Source organism: Oncorhynchus gorbuscha, linkage group LG02, assembly GCF_021184085.1.
Source record: "Oncorhynchus gorbuscha isolate QuinsamMale2020 ecotype Even-year linkage group LG02, OgorEven_v1.0, whole genome shotgun sequence".
Lineage (NCBI taxonomy): Eukaryota > Metazoa > Chordata > Actinopteri > Salmoniformes > Salmonidae > Oncorhynchus > Oncorhynchus gorbuscha.
Genome location: NC_060174.1, coordinates 19,912,237 through 19,929,588, shown reverse-complemented (window position 1 = coordinate 19,929,588; position 17,352 = coordinate 19,912,237). Strand labels below are relative to the sequence as shown.

Below are 17,352 nucleotides of genomic sequence, written 5' to 3'. Positions count from 1 at the left end.
ACTAACAGTGCATTTATTCAAACAAATGAAAACATTAATCTTTACAGCGTGTGGTTAGAGGGTCATTTTAATTCACATTTGACATTACATCAGTGGGTGAATTCCACAAACGTATTTTGTTTTTCTTACAAAAGAGCAACAATACTTTATATCCATTTCCAAGTCATCAAACACTGGAACATAAGAAAATACATGAATGAGTATCACAAAAAAGCAACATTCAAAACCTTCTGGTATGTGAGGATTTTTCAAACAGATTGAAACATACTATAAGAACATTATTCTGTACAAAAAACTGACTGAAGAGGTATGTTCTGGGTTAGGTTTATTTGCTTTACGATGCACATTATTCAGTGGGAGGGGGCTCTTGTGGTTCCCGATTCACTGAAATAAAGAAGACCTTGTTATATTTTAGTTTGTCATATCACCTAAAAAAATATACCTATCCACTACATCAGGATTTCATTGCAACAGTTTAAAAAAAACACTCCTACCTTCCTCCCTTGCTTTCATGCGAGCTACAAAGTTGTAGCTCTTGTTCCTGCGGTAGTTCTCATAAGGGTCATCCAGAGACACCCCCACTCCTTTATACTGGTCCCACTTGTCCCGGAGTTCTCCCCCCTTGATAGGGTCCTGGATGCCCTGCTCCTTTGCTCCAAGCCCCCCAGAACCACTCCAGCCCATTTTCATGAGCAGCTGATGGCCCTTGTTCTCCTCTCCCAGCCTGCTGTCTGGAGGCAGGACTGAGGGTGCTGCACCCAGACCAGACGTAGCTCTGTGGAGATACATTCAGTAAACACTCTCCCGGGACCCCTCAGATGTTTCACATTTTCATTTTAACCCTTAACAATTAGTTGACTGAATCAGGTGTGCCAGTTTAGGGTTAAAACAAAAATGTGAAATGTGTGAGTGGGTCCCAGAGAAGAGGGTTGAGGAACCCTGATCTACAGCCTTCAATGCTCTGCTTTAACTTTTCAATGTGACGGCCTCGATTATCCCAATGGCGCAGTTACTATTTGGTCTCTACCTTCCCAAAAAATCTAGCCCTATTATATACACAGATATGCAAGCAATATGTCAGAGGGAATAGACTGTGTGGACAGCAGAATACAGTGCATGCGGAGATGAGGGACTTACGGAGGAGAGGGGCTACGGGACTTCTGGGAGGCAGAGGCTGGGGCAGAGGCTGGGGCAGGCGGCTCTTGCCGTCTCTTGTCAGGAGAGCAAGATCTGGAGCGAGACCTAGAACGAGAGCGACTGCGGGACGACCTGGATCGGCTCATGCTCCTGTGGAGGTGAAAGACAAAAAGTCATAAGCATCAATGTCTCCTTAACGGTCTGTCATGTTGGTGGTGCAATTAGATCAACTATCATCTAACAAAATTTGAATTTCAGAGGTCAAGAATTCCTGTTAAAAATCAGGAAGAATCCTATCTGTGCGTACCTGGAGCGAGATCGGGAGTAGGAGCGAGATCGGGACCGGGAGGAGGAGCGGGAGGACTTGGAGGATCTTGAGCTGGATTCAGACGAGGAGCGACCCTGACTATGAGAACGGCTGTGTGAACGACTACCGTGTGCACTGGGAGAGACAGAGAAACCACATTGTTAACACACTCACCTCTCATACAGTTTTTACACTTACCACAAGCGGCCAGCGGCACATTAATTGGGGAGGACGGGCCAATAATAATGGCTGGAACGGAATAAATGCTATGGCATCGAACACAAACACATGGTTTTCGATGGGTTTGATGCCATACTCCAGCCATTATTTTGAGCCGTCCTCCCATCAGCAGGCTCCTGTGACACAGATGGGAAAAAATACAGACTTACAAAGCATTTGTATTTACCTGCTGATTTCAAAAGGCACATTTATTTTATGTTAATAGACACCCAAAGTCTCCTTATACTACAGATACGTGTGTGTGTGCGTGTGTGTGTGTGTGTGCGTGTGCGTGTGTGTGTGTGTGAGACATAAGGCTGGTCAGCAGGCAGACGGTCTCACCTGTTGTGTTTCTCCTGGCCCTTTCGCCTCCTGGCTCTCATCTTGGCTCTGAAGAACTCATACAGGCCGTTCTGTTCCCAGCCCTCACTGACAAACACATTGCAATCAATAGAGCACATATTGCATTGATCACATAAAGTGAAAATGTTTACGTTTTACCTGTTCCTGGGTCCGTCATGGGAGGGGGGGCTGTAGAAGGCCTCCACAGCAGCTAGCAGGCGTTCACTGGGGGGCATTGGGGGAGGCAGACGGATGTCTTTAGGATCCAGTGCTTTGTAGTCATGGTCTTCCAGCTAATGCACATAAACAGGTAGAGAACACAACTGTTTAGACCACTGTGGTCAAGAAATATATGCATCTCCATAGTGAGCTGTGGAAAAAATGTATCCTTGAAAAGAAATAGACATCTTCATCCCTCTCTACTCACTTTGACTAGAGGGGCCATGAGTCCGGCGGGCAGGTCAAAGTAGGGGACGTTGGGGACCAGGCTGGGGTCATCCTGGTTGACGTGAGCCGGGGCCGGACGCTGTCTCATGTGGGGGGACTGGCCGTTGAAGCCGTGGGATGGGGGGCCGAAGTCTGGGTGCTGGTTACCCCCCCAGGGAGGGTGCTCTCCTCCCCCCATACCCGGAGGAGGGATCCTCTGGCTAGGGTGGTGGTGCGGAGGGCCCATGTCTTGGTCAACACGCAGGGGCATGGGGAGATACTCAGTTAAATTACATGTTACAGCCAGTACTTTCAGTTACTGATGTAAATCGCTACGTGATGGTGGTCAGGGATCTAAACCAGAGAGGTGCTCATATACAATAGTCATAGAAAAAACGGTGAATATTGAGCTCCCATGGTGGGACCTGTCCTGGATTCTTACCTCCAGGGAAGTCTCCCTGTGGGTAGTCAAAGCTGTGTGGAGGGTAGGGAGGCCTTTCAAAATGGTGCCTGGGTGGAAAGTCATCCTGCATGTAGCGAGGCGGGAACCGGCCGAAGTTGTGGGGAGGCGGGGGCGGCTGGTTAAAGGGAGGGGGACCTGGCTGGTGGGGCGTGAAGGGCCCTCTGAAGTGGGGGGGGCCTCTGCATGCGGGGGAAGGGGTGCTCTCTCTGGCCCCAGGGGGGCTGGTCAGGTCCCTGGTTGCTCCAGGGGGGCTGGTCGTACTGACCGCTCCAGTTGGGAGGGGGCTCATTCTGTCCTCCCCCTCCGCTCCAGGGACCCCCCTCCCCCCTTGGAGGGCCTCCGCTCCAGCTGGGGTCCCCCCTCTGCTCGTTCCAGATGCCCTCGTGGCTGTTCCAGGGGGGGGGCAGGGTGGGGGAGCCTGGGTGGGGTCAAACGGAGGCTGAGAGGGGACAAAAATAAAACTGGTGTTTCGACGGAGTCTCATCTTCCATGTTACTGTACCTTCACCACCACTCACTCATCAACTCAACAGTTTGCTATCATGGGACTGATTCAATAGATAGGAACATCAGTCATTCTGTTCAACTCTACGACAACAATAAACCTGTAAGTATATCCACACAGACTATTCCTTATAGTTTTGCATAATAAGGGAAAAGTCACACTACACACAAACACATTAGGAGTGCAGCTTACTGGCTGATTGGGGTTCCAGCCTCCAGACATGTGTTGTGGGTCGAACCAGGGTTTAGAGGAGGCGTTATCAGAGTGGCCACTGTTGACACCGGTGTCCGATCTGGACTGGGCGCCGTCATAATCACCAGGAGGGCCAGACATGGACGACTTCACCTCTCCTGTGGTTAAGTTTTGTCACATGCACAAGTACAATGAAATGCCTTTGACACCACAAGACAGTCAGAAGGATATTTGGTTAAAGGGTAAATATGGCAGATGAAGAATCTACCCATAATCAACATGTAAACAAAATCCTGAAGTGCTTGGGTCTGTGTGTACACAAGAAACAGCCTAAAAGTCAATCAAATCTTTCACCCACTTCTCTACGGTGCTGTTTTGCTAACAATACCCTCAACATAACTCATTATTATTCGACCATGCTGGTCATTTATGAACATTTGAACATCTTGGCCATGTTCTGTTATAATCTCCACCCGGCACAGCCAAAAGAGGACTGGCCACCCCACATAGCCTGGTTCCTCTCGGTTTCTTCCTAGGTTTTGGCCTTTCTAGGGAGATTTTCCTAGCCACCGTGCTTCTACACCTGCATTGCTTGCTGTTTGGGGTTTTAGGCTGGGTTTCTGTACAGGACTTTGAGATATCAGCTGATGTACGAAGGGCTATATAAATACATTTGATTTGATAACGAAGTGCCTGGTGTGTTTTTGTGTGAGAGAAGTGGTGTAAATTACTTAACTAAAAATACTTTAAAGTACTACTTCAGTAGTTTTATTGAGTGTCTGTACTTTACTATTTTTGACAACTTTTACTTTACTACATTCCGAAAGAAAATAAATGTACTTTTTACTACATACATTTTCCTTGACACCCAAAAGTATGCACTACATTCTGAATGCTTAGAAGCACAGGGAAATGGTCCAATTCACACACTTATCAAGAGAACATCCTTGGTCCTCCTCACTGCCCCTGATTTGGCAGATTCATTAAAGACAAAAGCTGTATTTGTAAATGATGTCTGAGTGTTGGAGTGTGCCCATGGCTAACCATAAATATAAAAAAAACAAGAATTGTGCTGTCTGGTTTGCTTGACACAAGGAATATTTTATACTTTTGATACTTAAGTATATTTAAAACCAAATAATTTTACGCAAGTAGTATTTTACTGGGTGACTTTCACTTTTGAGTCATTTTCTATCAAGGTATGTTTACTTTTACCACCACTGTGTGTGTGCATGCATGAGAATGTGTGTTTATGCATGTGTGTACGAGTATGTTCTTCTCCCTCTACCCTCTCACCAGGCTGAGTGGTGACTGCCTTAATGTCAGGCTCTGCTGCAGCTAGCTGGCTCACTGCTGCTGCAGTCTGCTGCTGCTGAACCGCCAGGTTGGCCACAAACTCCTCATGCTGCGTCTTCAGGGTCTGGATCTGTTGCTGGAAGGCCAGCTGAATGGGCTGCACCACCGCAGCGTACTCTGTGATCAGAGAGGCCTGGGAGAGAGAGAGGAGATGAGCAGGAAGATGGCATTGTTAGTGCTGCAGACAACACTAGGGGTGAATATCCTGGCTGGAGTGAATAAAATAACTTAAATTAAACCAATACGCTGTAAATGTTTACTATTTTGATGGACCTTCTTGTGCGGCATAGGGCAGGATACATATACAGTGGGGCAAAAAAAGTATTTAGTCAGGCACCAATTGTGCAAGTTCTCCCACTTAAAAAGATGAGGCCTGTAATTTTCATCATAGGTACACTTCAACTATGACAGACAAAATGAGAAAAAAAATTCAGAAAATGACATTGTAGGATTTTTAATGAATTTATTTGCAAATTAAAGTGGAAAATAAGTATTTGGTCAATAACAAAAGTTTATCTCAATACTTTGTTATATACCCTTTGTTGGCAATGGCAGAGTTCAAATGTTTTCTGTAAGTCTTCACACTTTTGCTGGTATTTTGGCCCATTCCTCCATGCAGACCTCCTCTAGAGCAGTGATGTTTTGGGGCTGTTGCTGGGCAACACGGACTTTCAACTCCCTCCAAAGATTTTCTATGGGGTTGAGATCTGGAGACTGGCTAGGCCACTCCAGGACCTTGAAATGCTTCTTACGAAGCCACTCCTTCGTTGCCCGGGCGGTGTGTTTGGGATCATTGTCATGCTGAAAGACCCAGCCACGTTTCATGTTTCAATGCCCTTGCTGATGGAAGGAGGTTTTCACTCAAAATCTCACGAAACATGGCCCCATTCATTCTTTTCTTTACACGGATCAGTCGTCCTGGTCCCTTTGCAGAAAAACAGCCCCAAAGCATGATGTTTCCACCCCCATGCTTCACAGTAGGTATGGTGTTCTTTGGATGCAACTCAGGATTCTTTGTCCTCCAAACACGACGAGTTGAGTTTTTACCAAAAAGTTAGATTTTGATTTCATCTGACCATATGACATTCTCCCAATCTTCTTCTGGATCATCCAAATGCTCTAGCAAACTTCAGACGGGCCTAGACATGTACTGGCTTAAGCAGAGGGACACGTCTGGCACTGCAGGATATGAGTCCCTGGCGGCGTAGTGTGTTACTGATAGTAGGCATCAGTTACTTTGGTCCCAGCTCTCTGCAGGTCATTCACTAGGTCCCCTGTGTGGTTCTGGGATTTTTGCTCACCGTTCTTGTGATCATTTTAACCCCACGGGGTGAGATCTTGCGTGGAGCCCCAGATCGAGGGAGATTATCAGTGGTCTTGTTTGTCTTCCATTTCCTAATAATTGCTCCCACAGTTGATTTCTTCAAACCAAGCTGCTTACCTTTTGCAGATTCAGTCTTCCCAGCCTGGTGCAAGTCTACAATTTTGTTTCTGGTGTCCTTTGACAGCTCTTTTGTCTTGGCCATAGTAGAGTTTGGAGTGTGACTGTTTGAGGTTGTGGACAAGTCTTTTATACTGATAACAAGTTCTAACAGGTGCCATTAATACAGGTAACGAGTGGAGGACAGAGGAGCCTCTTAAAGAAGAAGTTACAGGTCTGTGAGAGCCAGAAATCTTGCTTGTTTGTAGGTGACCAAATACTTATTTTCCACCATAATTTGCAAATAAATTCATTAAAAATGTGATTTTCTGAATTTTTTCTCTCATTTTGTCTGTCATAGTTGAAGTGTACCTATGATAAATTACAGGCCTCATATTTTTAAGTGGGAGAACTTGCACAATTGGTGGCTGACTAAATACTTTTTTGCCCCACTGTATGTGGTTGACTTCTAAGTCCAAGGCTTTTAACTCTCAGCCAACTTGCAGTATTTCACTTTACTAGGCCACAAGCCTCAGTCCTCACCTGATACTGGCCCAGGCCCACAGCTGGACTCTGTAACTGCTGGATCGTCACCCCGTCGAAGTAGCCATTCTTTTCCCAGAGTTGTAGAAGCTGTGAGAGAAACAGGAAAATAAAGGGTGTCATTCAACCACAGGTAACATCTATATGGCGCAATGTCTACATTGAACAGGAAGCCCACTGACACGTGTGATCTTCTGCTGCTTGTCCTCCTCTACAGCCAAGAAGCTGGTGCAGTAGATGGGCACCACCACCTTCTGTAGCGCTGCTAGCAGGTCCCTCTGCTGCTTCCTCTGACTGGTGGTACACAATACAAGTATCATGCAATTAACCATGAATACAATGCATGACATAATTACTAACATTATCTATAACAGGTGTATTTTATCAGTTTAAAATGCACATAGATTGACACTCATATAATTAAAAAAGTGCATTATGAGGATAAAAACAAAGCCTCATTTCCACCATGCTTTTACCAGTGATGGAGGACATCATTGGTGAGATAGATGAGGTGTAGGCGGAGTTCGAAGTGAGCTGTGTTGGCTGTGATGCGGTTCCGGAGGTGTGAGCACATCAGCTCACAGTGCAGTGGACCCTTGGCGTTGTTGAACATCCAGTTCTTACCAGCCTGGGAGGAACCAGAGAGAAACATACCACTGACTAAACATACAAGACCCTTCTCCTGCTCATGTTGTGTTAACCTGGTGTCATGAACCTACCGAGATGGCGTCTTTAGTGCAGGTGTCAATGATGGGCTGCAGCAGGTTGTCAAATTCAGATATGTCCTGCTGAGTCTCCGCCAGCAGCTTCTGGGTCTGCTGCTCCATAGCCAGAGCTATAGCCGCAGTCACTTGCTCCTGGAATCAAACGACAACCAGTTTTGGACATTAGGAAAAACAACAGCTGTCAAATGTATTTGCTTTGAAACTTCATGTACTCGGTCTTATACATTTTATGACCAGAGAATATAAGATATGGTAACGTTGGTCAGTCTGCACCATGGAAGGCCAGTGTGTGCAGGCATTTTCTCCAGCCCCGCACTAACACAACTGATTCAACTAATTATGGTCTAGAGGACTCAACGACCCTGGGGTAAGGTGACCCGTACCTGTCTGAGAGTGAGCAGCTGCTGTTCTTGCTGCTGCAGGTTCCATTGGCTCTGCTGGATGAGCTCATCTAGAGATGGCGTTGCAGGGGCGATTGGGGGCGGGGCCAGGATGGCGATTGGTGGAGGGACGTCTAGGACTTCTGTACCAGATGGATTATAAAGGTCTGCAAAACAAGGTCAAAATATCTAATAAAAGACAAACATGATAAGGAACATTGTAGTAGTGATGCCTTTTGTCATTTGCACAGGCAGACGTCTATGTGGCCTAAAAAAATGTAATTCATAATTGAATGAAATTCTGGAAAAGCTAAGCCAGTACCAGAATAATACAATTTTGACATCTTCATGCAACGTCAAGGAATGTTCTCATCGTCATTTAACTAAATTCCTTTATACTTCAAAGAAGTTGATATTGAAAAACATGTAAAGCGTTTTGCAGCACCTTCGAAACTGAAATAAAAAACAGGTGTGTGGATTATTAAGTCACAAAAACTTTGCAGCAGCATTGAAACAATCACAAGCGACAGACAAAAATGATCTCAAAAAGCATTAAGAATATCAAGAACAAGAACTTTCTCTAAAAACTGACATACATAGGCATCGCAAAGTACAAACTTGAATTGTGGTTGAAACATCAAAAATACAATGTTTAGATAACGACTAAAATATAAGTATTTTTAGATGAACACCAGCAGTAAGGGTATCCCCCCATCTCAAAATCATCATGATTGAAAAATATCAACACATTAAACACAATACAAAAACAAAGCCTTTGAATCACTGCTGATACAACATGTGCAGGTTGGTACTAGAATTGCACTTTTCTATCCAGTAAATACCTTCCAACTTATACTCCTCACATTCGTGGGTAGTAGGATCTATGTGGAGAGAAGCACACATTACAATACAGCTGGCAAACAAACAGCCACACATCATAATACAGCTGGCAAACAAACAGCCACACATTTAAATAATGTTGTCCATAGCTGCAGGAAGTATGGGTGCTGCATGGTGTTGTCACAATACTAGTATCAAGATAGTACAAATCTACGATACAAGATTTTACTTGGCAAAAAGAACACAGACACTGTGAAGCAGACTTTACTATTCTATGATCCTTTTCTAACTTTTTTGGGCTTCCAAGTGGCGCAGCGATTTAAGACACTGCATCTCAGTGCTAGAGACTCTGGTTCGATTCCAGGCTGTATCACAACCGGCCGTGAATGGGCGTCCCATAGGGCAGCGCACAATTGACCCAGCGTCGTCTGGGTTAGGCCATCATTGTAAATAGAAATTTGTTCTTAACTGACTTGCCTAGTTAAATAAAGGATAAATAAAAATAACCTAATTGTGTAAAATATATCAAATATAAATAAACAAATTTGACTGGTTGAGAACATAAGGCAGTTTTTTCCCAACATTGGGACTGCATTCCATAAGAAATGAAGTCTGCTTCATGTTGTGTTTCCTTCCTTAGCCTACTTCCTAGTATCGTGATACAAAGTATAGTAACAACCCTATATCTAATTTGACAGAAATACACACAGGTCTTCTTCCTGCAATAACTAGAAAGATGGGAGCAGATGTCACAAGTTATGCGACAACATCTGCACTTTGTGGTGGTTGTGCTCCAAAACTTGCTGCAAAATGGACGAAAGACTTGTTGTTACCTATGCAGTCACTTCGCCCCCACCTACATGTACAGATTATCTCAACTAGCCTGTACCCCTGCACACGGACTCGGTACAGGTGCCACCTGAATATATCCTCGTTATTGTGTTACTTTTTACTTTAGCCTACTTGGTAAATATTTTCTGCTTCTTGAACTGCACTGTTGGTTAAAGGCTTGTAAGTAAGCATTTCACTGTAAAGTCTACACTTGTTGTATTCAGCATTTCACGGTAAAGTCTACACTTGTTGTATTCAGCATTTCACGGTAAAGTCTACACTTGTTGTATTCAGCATTTCACGGTAAAGTCTACACTTGTTGTATTCAGCATTTCACGGTAAAGTCTACACTTGTTGTATTCAGCATTTCACGGTAAAGTCTACACTTGTTGTATTCAGCATTTCACGGTAAAGTCTACACTTGTTGTATTCAGCATTTCACGGTAAAGTCTACACTTGTTGTATTCAGCATTTCACTGTAAAGTCTACACTTGTTGTATTCAGCATTTCACGGTAAAGTCTACACTTGTTGTATTCAGCATTTCACGGTAAAGTCTACACTTGTTGTATTCAGCATTTCACTGTAAAGTCTACACTTGTTGTATTCAGCATTTCACTGTAAAGTCTACACTTGTTGTATTCAGCATTTCACTGTAAAGTCTACACTTGTTGTATTCAGCATTTCACTGTAAAGTCTACACTTGTTGTATTCAGCATTTCACTGTAAAGTCTACACTTGTTGTATTCAGCATTTCACTGTAAAGTCTACACTTGTTGTATTCAGCATTTCACTGTAAAGTCTACACTTGTTGTATTCAGCATTTCACTGTAAAGTCTACACTTGTTGTATTCAGCATTTCACTGTAAAGTCTACACTTGTTGTATTCAGCATTTCACTGTAAAGTCTACACTTGTTGTATTCAGCATTTCACTGTAAAGTCTACACTTGTTGTATTCAGCATTTCACTGTAAAGTCTACACTTGTTGTATTCAGCATTTCACTGTAAAGTCTACACTTGTTGTATTCGGCGCATGTGGCAAATACAGTTTGATTTACATTTACATTTAAGTCATTTAGCAGACGCTCTTATCCAGAGCGACTTACAAATTGGATTTGAATCTAGGATAAGACTAAGAATGGATAGCTAGCTATATGTGCTACATACGCTGGTGTTGTTCCATTGCAAGCTTGCACCGGTAATAGGCGAAGAAGTCCCCTCCAAACAGAAAAGAGAATTTGGAATTGTCCTTCTGTTTCTCCATTGTCATCTTCTCAAACTCAGGGCCATTTCGAGCCACAAACTGGGCCAGTTTGTCAATGACATTTTTCAGCTCTTGGTCTGTGGAGGAAAACAATACGGACATTTGTATGGTGAGTCACATACACCATACATACTGTACATAGGGGTCTCTTATTGTTACGTTAGCTAACTAAACGTCAAAGCAGAATTACTCCCAGTTATGTACTGCAAACCGTAACTGTGTAGGGGAGAAAAGTCGTCAAGCAAAAGGGACATTATCGACGCATGCGCGACTAACGTTATAGCTAGCTGTAGCCAGGCGTATCAGTCAAAACAGTCCAGATAGTTCCCTAACCTAAGTATAAATATACTCATTTACTGATCAAAAAGCTAATAAAAAGCATAGCATTCTAGCTTAGTAACGACAACCACGTGCCTGACTAGCTTTGGATAAACTAGCTAAGTTAGCTGCGTAGCTTAATTGCACAGCATGCTAAGTTAGCTAGCACATTGGCATTGCTAGTTATTCAAAATTAAAGATACAAACCCTCAGGAGCTGTAGGAATATCCATGTTTGTATTCAATAAATTAACAGCGAGTCCACTGAACCACAAAGACACACAGATTAATTTGTTTAAAAAAATGTTATCTAGCTATGTGGTTTAAGGAAAATACAGCAGCATTCCAAAATGTTAGAGACATTCCGGCACCGGAAGTACTTCGATGACTTCATAATTCAGGGCGCCACTGGAATCAAATCAAATCAAATCCAATTTTATTTGTCACATACACATGGTTAGCAGATGTTAATGCGAGTGTAGCGAAATGCTTGTGCTTCTAGTTCCGACAATGCAGTGATAACCAACAAGTAATCTAACTAACAATTCCAAAACTACTGTCTTATACACAGTGTAAGGGGATAAGGAATATGTACATAAGGATATATGAATGAGTGATGGTACAGAGCAGCATACAGTAGATGGTATCGAGTACAGTATATACATATGAGATGAGTGTGTAGACAAAGTAAACAAAGTGGCATAGTTAAAGTGGCTAGTGATACATGTATTACATAAGGATGCAGTCGATGATGTAGAGTACAGTATATACATATGCATATGAGATGAATAATGTAGGGTAAGTAACATTATATAAGGTAGCATTGTTTAAAGTGGCTAGTGATATATTTACATCATTTCCCATCAAGTCCCATTATTAAAATGGCTGGAGTTGGGTCAGTGTCAATGAATAAAGCAGCTACAACGCGTACCAAGCACTTGTAGGACTGACAAGATACACAGGAAGTTTAGCAACAAGAAAAAAATTGTTATGATGATGAATTGTTTTCACCCTCCCAAAACTATGATGACTCCAGTTTACTTTTACCTTCTTCTTTTTTTGCACTGCCTACATAAGGAAGCTATTGTTGTATGTACCTGTACCAAAAACCTCTCATCCATCTGCATCAAAGGATTACAGACCTGTCACTCTTACCCCTCTCTTGATTAAATCTCTTGAAAAGATCATCAAGGCATACATAATCAACACCACCAGACACCTTCTTGACCCTCTCCAATTTGCATACCGGTCAGAGAGAGGGACAGATGATGCCATCCTCGCTCTTACATCTGGTGTACATGCATTTGGAGGGCAGTAAAACCCATGTGCCTAACAGGTTCACAGATTTCTCCTCGGCATTTAACACAATCAATTGGTTGGTCCTCGCGGACAGACTGAAAGGAGACTTCGGACTTGATGCTATGCTTATCACATGGATCACCAACTTCCTAACTGATAGGTCTCAGCAGGTACGAGTTGGCAACACACTCGCTGAGGTGCGCATTACTTCAGTATGGAACCCCACAGGGCAGTGTTCTTTCACCAGTACTATACATACAGACAGCTGCCGGAGCCGTTCCCCAGGGCGTCACCTTATCAAATATGCCGATGATACTGCTTTGGTCAGTCTTCTCAAAGGGGATGAGACGGAGGACGGACCTGCTCTGAATGATTTTACTGCCTGTCTTTAAAATTACATACATAAAAAAACAAAGGACACAGTGATTTACATTCAAAGGAACACTACCATACACACAGTCAGCAGCATACCACCCTGCGTCCCATTTTTGGCTTTCTTCTGAAGCTAAGCAGGGTTGGTCCTGGTTGATTGCAAGATGGGAGGCCAGATGCTGCTGGAAGTTGTGTTGGAGGGCCAGTAGGAGGCACTATTTCCTCTGGTCTGAAAAATAATATCCCAATTTCCCAGAGCAGTGATTGGGGCCAGTGTAGGGTGCTGTCTTTTGGGTGGGATGTTAAACAGATGTCCTGACTCTCTGTGTTCATTAAGGATCCCATGGCACTTATCGTAAGAGTATGGGTGTTAACCCTGGTGTCCTAGCTAAATTCCCAATCTGGCCCTTGTACCATCATATTCACCTAATCATCCCCAGTTTACAATTGGCTGTTTCAACTACTCCCCATGTCATTGCTGTAAATGAACGTTTTCTCAGTCAACTTACCATGTAAAATAAGGGTTAAATAAAAACACCATCACTGATAAATGGTGAGCCCATTGAAATAGTGGAGGAGTACAAATATGTTGGGCTAGTCAGTGACAACAAGCTGTCCTGGGATCATTTTACTGATGCTATTTTTAAGGAAGGCCAGCAGGGACTGTATTTCCTACGGACACTGCACTTTTAAAATTTTGATCTAACCATCATGGTTCTCTTTTATGAATCATTTATTGAGAGCATTCTGTCCTACTGCTTGACCTGCTGGTTTGGAAATGTCAAGGTTACACAGAAAAATAGGTGGGCAAGATCTGCCATCTCTCTACCTGGGGAGAGCCCTCCATAAGGCAAATAAAATAGTGGTTGACTCTTGCCATCCACTAAACCCTGAATTCCAGCTCCTTCCCCCTGGCCATAAGTACAGGCTACCTAAGGTTAAAAAAGGGCCAAGTACTCTTTTATTCCAAATGCAATTCTTAAATTTAACAATTTGCTCTTAGCACTTGCACTATGAAACTGAAGTTACCCTGCCTATTTGCTTGTAAATATCCATTGCTATTTATTTACATTTTTTACATGTGTTATGTTTTATGACTGCTGCAAGATGAATTGCTGAGGACAATAAAGTTTTCTGACTCTGAATAGACAAGTGAGTGATAAACCATACATTGATATTAACAATCTCAGCAAATTAGTTGAATATAGGAGATGTTTTCCAAATGCCAACCATAGTTGGCGCTAGTAATCTCTTTTACATGCTGTCCAGTCTGGTGGCCAGAGCAAATACCCTTGGCAATTGCCATAGTTCACAAATGTTAATTCAAGTGGATATAAAATGGAAAACCAATATCTTGAGGATGAGATCTTTCATATTCTAGTTGTGGGGTGAGGAGAATGCATGTGGATTATATTTTTGGATTTACTATAGTGTCGACTGAATAGATTGTCTGTCTCTCCTCCCCTGTGATAGATTATAGTGTAACCAGATTATACAAACACAATGAGCAGACCAATTATATCAGGTGTGTTTTCCTGAACAGTTCCTGCACAGTGCATTATGGTGTGTGTGTTTGTGTTGCGCACATGCATGTGTGATCTACATTCGAAACAATCTGGGGTTATCGGGAGTTGTTTCACGTGCATTATAATAATTGTTCTAAAATAGCAGAGCAGAAGTGACAATCTCACACCGAATGTATAGCAGGCCCTTGCAACAGCTTATCCAAATGTGTGCTTTCTGGTGAATGAGAGCCTATGAAGGTTTACAACAAGATACACTACAATACCAAAAGTATGTGGACACCTGCTTATCTAACATCTCATTCCAAAATGGGCATTGTCATGCTGAAACAGGAAAGGGCCTTCCCCAAAATGTCCCAATCAGGGCAGAAATTTGATGAACTGACGTGTTGGAAAGGTGTCATCCTATGACGGTGCCAAGTTTAAAGTCACTGAGCTCTTCAGTAAGGCCATTCTACTGCCAATATTTGTCTGTGGAGATTGCATGGCTGTGTGCTCGATTTGATACACCTGTCAGCAATGGGTCTGAAATAGCCGAATTCACTCATTTGAAGGGGTGTCCACATATAATGATTAGGACCAGGTGTGCAGAGAGCTGATGGGATACAGGTGCGGGTAATCAGAACTCCCAACTGGCTACATTGCCCGGCAACCAGACAGGGTGCGTTCCCGGACGTCGGAAAAAAACACTCCAGGACAGAACACAGGCAAAAAACAGACTCCGTAAACGGGATTCGTGACAAGAGGCAATGGAGTAGGGAACAAAATAATATATTATGTTATTATGTCAAATTAATTGCTGGGGGTCAGTTATTGAAGCGTTCCCAACACTCGTGTGAGGACAACTCATCATGTTGACTATAAATCAGAGACACACGGAAGTCCTAAACTGTGTTGGGCTCGGATTCAAAATGTGAACGACATTGGAGGAGATGGTTGAATTTTGCACAACAAAAACTTCTACGTTGATCTGCTGCTCTTTTCCCATCCTTTTCTTTGTGCCACTCACTCCATCTCAACGCATGCCTACCCCGGCCCTGGCTGCGCCGTGCCAAGATGACCAGCAGTCAGTGTCTGCTCAGGCCCAGCCAGGCCACTAATCCCTGAGTTGTCAGAGAACCACGCTCTGAACTCATCCTGGTCCTCAGGAAAAGCCTCTAATTGGGAGCTTTTCTACATCATTAACTCTGATGAGCAGCCATCCCACCCTTACTACAACCCTTCTCTCTCTCTCTCTCTCTCTCTCTCTCTCTCTCTCTCTCTCTCTCTCTCTCTCTCTCTCGCTCACTCTCTCGCTCACTCTCTCTCGCTCTCTCTCGCTCACTCCCTCTCTCACTTCTACGCTCTCTCTCTTTCTTCTTGCTTCCACACTCACACTCTTGTCTCTCTTTCTTTCTCTCTCTTGCTTACACTCTCTCTCTCTTGTTCCCTCTGCCCCCTCCACCCCCACCCCCACCCTATCCCCTCACGATTAGGATGTCCTAAATTGTTTTACAGTGCAGTTTTCTCATCCACACGGTGTTGTTTGTTTGAGAACACTGGATAGATAGGATCTCCAAGAACAATATAACAGCATGTGTGCAGTGAGCTGTTCTTTAATGATGAGAGAGACTACTACTTGTTGCCATCAAAGGAAAACCTGTTTTATTAAGAATCCCCTATAACCACACTACTTTTGAAGATGAATCTTTTGGCTTACTTGTTCATTTGATTGCCAAATCCTAACACTTTCTCCAAAGTTTTGCTTAGAATCAGTCAAAGGACGTGAGTCATTAAATTACCTCTATAAAAAAACACCAGGTAGTTGAAATTTATAACACACACAGATCCAAAAAGAACCTTCATAGCAAAATCAAGTTTTTTTCTAACATTGTGTTGTGTTGACCCTTTTTTGGCCCCAGATGGCCCCAATGATAGGTTCTCCGGGCTCCCATCTGACAGGGAGTGTGGTTCACACGATGGGGAGGCGAGTGCGGCAGGACCAGCCCACTGTGAACATGTGCTGCAGCGGCAGCGCCGGGGGGCAATTAGGGAGCAGTGGCCCCTGTAGACCCCCCCCCGGGAGCCTGATTGATTGGAGCCTCATCATTCTAACGGGCTGGCACCAAGCCACCAGCCAGAGATCAGGGGACATGAGGGTGTCTACTATTCACTGTGTGTTAGATCCCATCTCTATCCTATCCTCTATACTATTGTAAGCCTACTGCTACAGAGCTGTATTATCCTACTTCAGAAACCATACTGTAGTGTCAACCATTTACATTCAAAGATTAGAGTAGGTAGGATAACGGGGCCAGGAGACAAATATGATATCAAACTATATTTGTTTATTTTTTAAGTAGATATTACATTTTTCCAGAACATGGACATCAACATTTCAGAAAAAAATCAAAGTACACAGTAGGAGAACAAGAACACATTACAAATTGATTGTTATACAGGGAATTAAAAGGTGTCCTGTATATTTTCAGATATAAATCTAAAATGAACTTCTGAAGTTTAGTGTATTTTTTAAACAATATCTAAACTTTGGCTTATTCTTGGTCCCAGTACCACATAATGAAAAAAACATTTCTAAACATATCTTTTAATGTGCAAACTAACCCTGTTTCTCTGTTGGGCGTGAGGTCCCAAAAATATCTGACAAGAGTTAAGAGCTAAAGAAAACAACATAAGACATAAAAACTAGACAACTGCAAGTAAATTAGGAAAAAATGAACAGCCTATTTACAGTTGAAGTCGGAAGTTTACCTTAGCCATATATATTTCAAGTCAGTTTTGCACAATTCCTGACATTTAATCATAGTAAGGATTCCCTGTCTTAGTTCAGTTAGGATCACCACTTTAATTTAAGAATGTGAAATGTCAGAATAATAGAGATAATTATTTATTT

At 43.1% G+C, this 17,352-nt stretch overlaps 1 protein-coding gene across 1 annotated transcript; it reads right to left on the bottom strand.

Moving 5' to 3' along the window:
- Positions 1-49: 49 nt before the first annotated feature.
- Positions 50-11,660, bottom strand: LOC123998755 (calcium homeostasis endoplasmic reticulum protein-like). The gene is given in 20 exon segments (XM_046303882.1): positions 50-384; positions 495-775; positions 1,138-1,287; positions 1,445-1,579; positions 2,006-2,092; positions 2,165-2,298; positions 2,433-2,680; positions 2,874-3,069; positions 3,071-3,295; positions 3,298-3,333; positions 3,591-3,748; positions 4,887-5,079; positions 6,910-6,999; positions 7,092-7,203; positions 7,386-7,537; positions 7,629-7,766; positions 8,018-8,181; positions 8,857-8,895; positions 10,852-11,025; positions 11,474-11,660. Coding segments are annotated over 20 exon segments (2,775 nt in total). The 5' UTR covers positions 11,499-11,660; the 3' UTR covers positions 50-346.
- Between the last annotated feature and the right edge of the window lie 5,692 nt (positions 11,661-17,352).